The 9,040-nt window shown below is 48.6% G+C and overlaps 1 protein-coding gene across 2 annotated transcripts in view; it reads left to right on the plus strand.

Annotated features, from left to right (window-relative positions):
- The window catches only part of LOC145348418 (protein FAM163A-like), a 166,527-nt gene extending 162,452 nt beyond the window's left edge, over positions 1–4,075 (plus strand). For both annotated transcript variants that reach the window (XM_080196631.1, XM_080196632.1), the window contains exon 5: positions 2,886–4,075. In XM_080196631.1, coding sequence (XP_080052757.1) covers positions 2,886–3,251 — 366 coding nt within the window. In that variant the 3' untranslated portion in view covers positions 3,252–4,075. The remainder of the gene's footprint in view (positions 1–2,885) is intronic.
- The last annotated feature ends 4,965 nt before the right edge of the window (positions 4,076–9,040 follow it).

Here is a 9,040-nt window from a genome sequence, read left to right on the forward strand (position 1 = left end):
AAGGAAGAATTTCTTCATTCAGGGGGGACTGAATCTTTGGAATTCACTACCCCATGCACACACACTCTCTCCTCTCTCCCTCTCACACAGGCACACACACGCACACCCCTTCACACACACACACACGCACACCCCTTCACACACACACACACGCACATCCCTTCACACACACACACACACACACACGCACATCCCTTCACACACACACACACACACACACACACACACACGCATGCACCCCTCTCATGCACACACACTCTCCTCACGCACACACACACACACACAGTGATTCTGTGCCTCTCTCACACTCTCCTCTCTCACACACTTACACTCTCCCCTCTCTCTCTCTCTCACTCACACGCCCCTCTCTCTCACTCACTCCTCTTGCTCTCTCTTACTCACTCTCCTCCCCCTCTCTCTCTCTTTCACACTCTCCCCTCTCTCTCTCTCTCTCACATTCCCCTCTCTCTTTTTCACTCTCTCTCACACACTCACACGCCCCTCCCTCTCTCATGCCCAGGGACCCGCGCTCTCCCTCGCCCAGGGGCCCGCGATCTCCCTCGCCCCGGGGCCCGCTCTCTCCCTCGCCCCGGGGCCCGCTCTCTCCCTCGCCCCGGGACCCGCGATCTCCCTCGCCCCGGGACCCGCGCTCTCCCTCGTCCCGGGGCCCGCGCTCTCCCTCGTCCCGGGGCCCGCGCTCTCCCTCGTCCCGGGGCCCGCTCTCTCCCTCGCCCCGGGGCCCGCGCTCTCCCTTGCCCCGGGACCCGCACTCCCTCCCTCACTCCGTCCACCTTACTCTCAAAGTTACTTTAAAAGTTTATCTTCCCATTGTTTTCTGCTTGTCCAATCACTGACTGGTTTCTCCCCGCATTTGCTGCTGTTAGGCTCACCCAAGCCAGCCTGTACAGTATTTTTTAAATGTTAGCCAGTTAAACGTCCGACAAATGTGGCGAGCTGAGTCCAGAGGTCTGGGGGAGGCGCAATGCGGACAAACCACTGGCTGGACAAACTTAATCTAATTGAGGGGCTGAATGGCCTACTCCTGCTCCTATGTTCCAATGAGCGATGGGGTCTTCAATGCCTCCTGAGAGGTCAGACAGAATCTCATTTTAACATCTCATCCATAATACAGCACTTGCTGACAGTGCAGCACTCCCTCAGTACCACACTGGGAGTGAGCATTAGTTTACATTATATTCTCAAGTCCCCAAATGGTGATTGAACCCATGACTCTCAGAAAAAGAGGTGAAAGTGCTGCCTGGTCCTGTAGAGAGGAGTAACAGAATGAGCTGCATTAAGCCTTGCTCAGTAAAAAGTCTGACAACACCAGGTTTTAGTCCAACCTATTTATTTGATAATATTCTCACTAGCTTTCGAGGGGACAGCCTCTTCGTCAGGTGAATGGAGAGTTCTGGCCTCAGACAGAGCATATAAAGCACAGACAGTTTAGAGATTACTGATTAAAATGCGAATCATTTTAATCAGTAATCTCTAAACTGTCTGTGCTTTATATGCTCTGTCTGAGGCCAGAACTCTCCATTCACCTGACGAAGAGGCTGTCCCCTCGAAAGCTAGTGAGAATATTATCAAATAAATAGGTTGGACTAAAACCTGGTGTTGTCAGACTTTTTACTGTGTTTACGCCAGTCCAACGCCGGCATACCCACATCATGATTAAGCCTTGCTCCCAGCAGGAAAAGGACAAGTGTGCAAAACCAATGCGCTGCATCCAACACCCACAGCAACAACTTATGCCTGTGTAGCGGCAGTAATGTAGTCTCTGCCCAGGAACATGATCAGATAAAACTCAGCACTCAGCCACATAAGGAGACCTTGGAGTTCTGTGGGGCTGCAGGACATTACAGAGTAAGGGAGGACGGAGCGAGGACATGGAGAGATTTGCAAACAAGGTACAGAATTGAGATAAAAGCAAATTACTGCAGATGCTGGAATCTGAAACCAAAAGAGAAAATGCTGGAAAATCTCAGCAGGTCTGGAAGCATCTGTCAGGAGAGAAAGAAACTGATGTTTTGAGTTCAGATGCCCCCTTGTCAAAGCTGTCCCTTACACCCCCACCTCAATGAATTCCATTCAACTTGAACTCTCCTTTCATCGCCTCGTCTCTGTGCCCACTTCTTTGGGCAAGGGTCCTCCCCCATTCTACAAATCCTTTCACGTGCCTCCAATATTCTGCCTCCAATTGGACACCCCCGCTGGGACAATTACCTGCCCTCAATCTTTCCATTGGGAACTGTCAACAGAACATTGGCCATCTTAATTTTTCTGCCCCCTAACCCATTCCAACTTTCTGCCTTTCACTCCCTCAGGTCCGACCCCGACATTGTCATCAAACCTGCCAACAAAGGGGGTGGTGTTGTCATCTGGTGTACTGACCTCTACCTCACAGAGGCCGAGCACCAACTCTCAGATACCTCCTCTTACCTCCTCCTGGACCATGACCATACCACTGAACATCAAGCCATTATCTCCAACAGGCCTCATTTCCTCCGGATGCCTTCCCCCACAACTTCCAACCTCATAGTCTCCCAACCCGGGATAGCCCGCTTCTACCTACTTCCCAAAATCCACAAAAAGGATGGGTAGGCCCATTGTGTCAGCATGCTCCTGCCCCCCCCAACCCTATAGAATTGAGACATTGCTGGATTGGGAGCCAGTATGTGAGCAGAGGGGTAATCGGTGAGTCAGATTTTGTGACAGATCAGATATGGGCCGCAGAATTTAAGATGAGTGGAGGTTTATGGATGGTTCACAATGGGTCGCCAGCCAGGGGAACACTGGAATTGCCAAAGCAAACTGTTGACTGCTGGTTTCTTCTGACTAACGCCTCCATTTTCTTTCTGTCTTTCTCGTTGTCCCCGTCCCAGTATTATTGCTGCAAGAAGGATGAATCAGACGATGAGGAAGAAGGTTCGGATTTACCCGCTCATCCACACTTCCCTTGCAACTCATGCAACGCGCACGTTGTGGATGGATTGGTCGCTCAGCTGGCTCCTGCGGTGGAGCCCGGCCAGACGGTGGCCAGGGGCTCCTGCCCCAGCTGCTCGCCCTTTTACATACAGACCGCCGATGAGATGCGCAATGGGGGTGAGCGCATCACGTACACTCCTGCCTGCTACAAAGAGCCAGGGCTGCCCATCGAGATGCCATCACTGCAAGGTTTCCCGTTGAGCCAGCCGAACGCCATGCGGGAAACGCCTACGGGTACCAGGGCTATAAGTACTGAGGTGTGAACTGGGGACCGGGGAAGCTTCAGAAGGTGGAGAGAGGGAGAGTATTTTTTTTCTAATAAGGGGGAGGAAAAAGAGAGTTTGCAAAAAAAAACATATGGCCTTGAACAACAGGTTCCAACGGAAGAAATTCACCCCTTTCCAATCTCATCAGTGAAGGACAGTGTTCATCCGGCAAGAACACAAGGAGGGCATTAACTCGAGCCACCCTTTGCTCAGAACTTGCTTCCTGGGTGACAATACGGATAAAAGCTAAAACCAGTCCCACTGCATCTAATTTAGGAAAGTCCATTTGTGTCTTTATAAACTTTCCGCAGGACTCCTAATTGCAAAGCCAGTGCGGTAGGCTCATCTTTTTCCCGAAGAGGTTTAGGGCATTAAATTTCCATATCTAAGGCTTAAAAGTCAATTGAGTGAACCAGGCTGGAATCTAAGCATCAAAAAGCAAAGTGTCATTTCACTCTGATTTTTTGCTGTTATTCCAACACATTGATTTTTTTACACACCAAATCATTGCATTGTATCCCCAATGCGTCAAGTTGTTTGCAATTTGCATCACCTCAAAGTATTTGTTCTGTCCCCAGTCTCTAACATTACATGTATTATTAAAATCCCCTCACTGCACCTCTAGAGTCACCGAATATCGTTTCAGTGGATTTCATTCCACCTCATCCACTCTCATCTCAGCCAATGGTTTTGGCCATGGTCAGGAGGAGGACAAGAGTGAGAGCTCCCGGGCATTGCTGTGAGTGGCCCAGGTTGTTGTGTCTTTGCTTTCTTCCAACCCTCTTGTTAAATAGTTCAAAAACTATTTGCAATGTGGTGTGTGTGTGTGTGTGTGTGTGTGGAGGGAAGGTGGGGGGGTGCGGGTAGCAGAGAGACAAGGAAGAACAACTCCTGAGGGCAGTTGTACAAAGATAGAAACCACCTGGAGTGCTGTATACACACCTTTGGTCCCCTTATTTACTGAAGGAGATAAATGCATCAGAAGCAGTCCAGAGAAGGTTGATTCGACTGAAAGCTGGGATAAGGTGGTTATCATATGAGGAAAAGTTGGGCAGGCTGAGCCTACACACATTGGAATTTAGAAAATTGATTGAGACCTATAAATTCCTGAGGGTATTTAACAGGTTGGATGCTGAAAGGATGTTTCCCCTTGTGGGAGAGATTAGAACTAAGGGACACAGTTAAGATGGAGAGGGGACTTTTTTTTCTCTGAGGGTTGTGAGTCTGTGGAATTCTCTTCCCCGATGGAAGCACAGTCATTGACTATTTTTAGAGCAGAGGTAGATAGATTCTTGACTAACAAGGGAGTCAAAGGGTAGGCAAGAATGTGGAGTTGATGCCACAATTAGATCAGCCATAATCTGATTGAGTCATGGAGCAGGTTCAAGGGGCCGAAAAGCTCACTCCTGCTCCTAACTAATATGGTTGAATGTATGTCTGATGAACAGGATCAGACGTGGCTATAACGATTGTCAACTTCCAGCCAGCCTGTCTCACTCTTACAGCCTGGGCTCACTGGCTGAGTACCTGTGCACCTGCTACCCAGTCAGCACCCACTGGGAGAGCACCATCGAGTAGGTTGTTGGAACATTGGGGATTGGGTGAAGCCTGGTGCTGGCAGGAGAAGGAGTACTAATGATATTCAAGCCTTGGGGGGGGGCAGCAAATCATTTGTCAGCCTAAACGCTATTGGATTTAGGTTTAGTCTTTGGATATCAGTGGGGGTGAGGGATATGGGGGCGTTGGAGGTGAAAGAAAGCATCTGGCTTTGGGCAATAGGTTCCATCAAGGAAATTCATTCCGTTCTAATCTCAGTCAGTGGGAGAGATTATCCATCTTGAATGAGGCGGTCAAAATGTCTAATGCTCAGAAACTCTCTCCCTCTTCCTGACCATGACATGTGTAACCCTACAATTAGTTATCTCCTTCTTCTTTCCAAAAAAAAGTACAAAGCTTTCAAAAGCATGGCCTCTTCGACACAGACTGATCTGACCATTGCTGGTGCAACCTGGTCAACACAATACTGACACTCACAGCATCAATGTAAATTGTGCACTCTCCACCATCATGTGCAAAATGCTTACATTCCATCCCTGGTCAACCTCATCACTTCTCAAAGTGAAAATGTTCTGTTTCATTCCAAGTGCGGAACAGTTTTTAACATTCGTGGAATAATACTCGCACGTTGTGAACCAAACAAGAAGAAGAACAACGGGCTGTGAGCATGTAGTCAACATGGTTTCCAACAACACCAGGAAAACATACCATATTGGTGTCACAGAGACACTCAGCATTTCACTTCTAAAAACAACTGCTTTGTGAATATGTTTACATGGATTTGCCAGTGCCTCCCAGAGCCTGTGGGAAGTGTGTGTATGTGTGTCTCCCTGCAGCGAATCACCCAGTAGACAAAATCACTTCCTCGTGTGGTTTATCGGCTGAGATAGGCAAGTTTCAGAAAGAGAGAGAGAGACTGAAGTCTTGTCATGGTGCTTTTTCACCTTAGCAGCCAGAGTTTAAATCTAATCTAGGCTATCGGCTTGAACATCTCCTCAATTCCAAGATGGAAAGGACATGTATGTGTTGGCACAGTCCCATTCCCATCCCCATCTTTCACCCTTGCTGATAATTCTGCACAAATTGGCAAGTTACATAAGGCCTCAATTGTGGGAATTGAGAAAGTCATATCAGTGTGGGGAGAGGAAAGACTTGCGCACGGTTAAAGTGATTTGGTGGAGATGTCAAACTGTTGCATCCCAAGCTGTACCTTAGCCGAGAACAACTGAAGACGGAATGTATTTAAGAGTGGACATCTACCAAACCCTGGCAATCTCATCATGATCAGCATCAAATCCGATATCACTGCTAATTCAGCACTGATTAAATAATAGCTTCCATCGATCAGGGGTAATTAGGCCTCAGCAAAGGCCAAGGAAGCGATTGGCAACAGCAGAGGATTGTCACAATGATGCAATAACTTGGTAAAAACACTTTCATTACTGAATTTCAGGGATTGCATAAGTTTGAAGTGTTCGTCTTTGATTATTAGAATTTAATGGGATGTGTCTCTGGTGGTGATAAGAGTCTTCTGATGACAATTTGTCACATGATCATCAACACCAATGTGTAACAATCAGCCTATGATCGTTTCCCGTGTGTATGAGCAGGAATCTGATCAGTCCATGTACTGGAGTCGTATTCTGACTCTTGTACAGTACAATCTCCTGTTATCTTTGGAGACATTCGAATAACACTTCAGAGACCCTCTTGTGGTCATGTGCCAGACAATTAAATATTAAGGTGAAAAGTAACTTCTACTTTTGACAACATCTGCACAAGACAGTGCGCTGGTACCAGCTGACTAGACAATTGGGCCTTGATGGTCAAAAATGTCACTGTTGGCACCACTCTCCCTCACCTCAGCTCTGAAGAACGACCTGGGCATCTTATCAATGAACTGCCACTGTTCATTTGCAAGGTTAAGTCACCAGCAAGGGGATAAAGCTATTGTGGTATCTTTCCTGTGCCATCCTCCCCTCACTCTCATAATCCTAGATGTCTTCTGCTTCAGACTTTACTCCCAACATTTTGTTTGTCAACTTGTGTGTGTTCTCTTCGCCTCCCAACCAAATTGCCTTTCTCTTATTCTCCCCTACCATCCTCACTCACTCCAAGATTTATATCCCTCCCTCATTTTTAGCCTCTGTTCCTTGAACTGACGCTCTCTCTCTCACCTCCCTCTCTCCCTTCTGAGCCACTTTCTTCTCTGCCACACAAATGCACTGGCCTACAGTAACTCACGTTGTCAGGCCCATATTCGAGCTCCAGCCCCATAGATATATCAAACCCAACAATATCTGAGCTCTTTGAAGTTGGGGGGTGGAGGATAGAGGCTCAACTGGATCTGATTTTACAAAATATTTCCAATGTGAGCTCGCAATATTGCAGGCACAGTAATTACAGGTTAATATCTGTAAGAGTCAGCACCCTCAACTATATGCACACCAGACTGGTCAGGTCTTCAAAGTAAACTTTGTTGACTAACAGGATTTTATCCTTTGGAAAGCCTTTAAGAGTTCAGGGTAACAAACAGCATCCAACACAGGGGCAGTGGAGTGCGACTGGCAGCAAGCAAACTTCCAATTACAGAATTTCTGTGACAAGCCCTCCCAAATCTGCAAACTCCCATCAACATGAATTGGGAATGCCACCGCCTGTGAAATGCCCCCCTCCCCAGGTCACGCACCATGTTGACTAAACTGTTCCTTCACTGTCACTGCTTCAAAATCCTGGCACTCCCTCCCTAACAGCACTGTGGGTGTATCTACACCACATGGACGGCAGCAATTCAAGAAGGCAGCTCACCAACACCTTCTCAAGGGCAACTAGGGATGGGCCATAAATGCTGGCCTTGCCTGGGATGTCCACATTCCAGGCACCGTGGTTAGCACTGCTGCCTCACAGTACCAGGGACCTGGGTTCAATTCCAGCCTTGGGTCACTGTCTGTTCAGAGTCTACACATTCACTCCATGTCTGCGTGGGTGTCCTCCGGGTGCTCCAGATTCCTCCCACAGTCCAAAGGGTTAGGTGCATTGGCTATGCTAAATTGACCCTAGTGTCAGGGGACTAGCAGAAGGGTAAATATGTGGGGTTACAGGAATAGGGCCTGAATGGGATAGTTGTCAGTGCACACGCAATGGGCTGAATGGCCTCCTTCGGGACTCTAGGATGAATCTCTTTTCACAAAAGAAAGTTACTGAGCATTTAATATCTTTGTTCCTCATGAACAGTGTGTTTGGTTTGAATTTAGTGCTGGTAATGGCAGTTGTGGATCCTGAAGTTATGAAGTACGAACAGTATCACCAGCTTAATACCAGGGTAACGGGAGTCGGGAGGTCATCTGATGAAACAGTCAGGAACATGTCCATCCTGTTGCTGCATGCTAGTGGAAGAGTTACAGGGGGATCGCACAGCTCCACACCCACCCTTCCCACCTTACTCATCGACACCCCCCCCTGCCCCCGCTACACACAATCAGGCACCCTCATCCCTCCCCACCAGCGACTTTCACCCCATCCCTCCTCCTCCTCCTCCTCCCCTGCCACCAACCACTCCCCCTCCAGGACCCTGACCTCACCTCCGATCCACGTGCCCAGTTTCCAAACCCTGATCCCTGCCTACCCTATCTCAGCATCCCCTCCAATGTTCCCCCATTCTCAAACAAAAGTCTGCCACCCCACCATCTTAAGACCTCAGATCTCCCCTCGAGGATAGGCAGCCCACCTGAATGGAGCCCCTGCTCAAACACACTCCTCCCCAAAGAGTCCATGTGCTTTCCAATTGTTGTGAGAAGGCAGGTGCCCCGTGACTGGATCAGCTGGGAGCGTAGGGTCAGGACAGGTTGCAGGTGTGTGGTGAAGCCTGTAAGAATCCATCCAACCAGTGTTGCCAAGGTTACTGCAGGGCCATTGACTATAGAGATTGTGTTCAAAAGATTCACTTACTTGTTCAAAAGAGCCTTGTTGCGCTCAAACACAGCTTACCATGTAGCCTGGTGGTCCGGTAGAGTCTAGGGATTGTGTACCACTGTTTTAGACATTGTATCTCTTTGTGCTAGGACACAGGTCACTCTCTGCACCCCGCCAACCCCCACCCTCTTGCTCCTCTTCCCCCAATTCCCCTCAAATGCCTTCACACCCTGAGCTCCTGGCCAATGGGACAAGCAGGAAGAAGTCCCCAATGCTTAACAGGAAGGACAGACAGACGCAGCAGAACGGCGAGGCCC

This window comes from Carcharhinus amblyrhynchos, chromosome 9, assembly GCF_965287045.1.
Source record: "Carcharhinus amblyrhynchos chromosome 9, sCarAmb.v2.hapA, whole genome shotgun sequence".
In the NCBI taxonomy this organism is placed as follows: domain Eukaryota; kingdom Metazoa; phylum Chordata; class Chondrichthyes; order Carcharhiniformes; family Carcharhinidae; genus Carcharhinus; species Carcharhinus amblyrhynchos.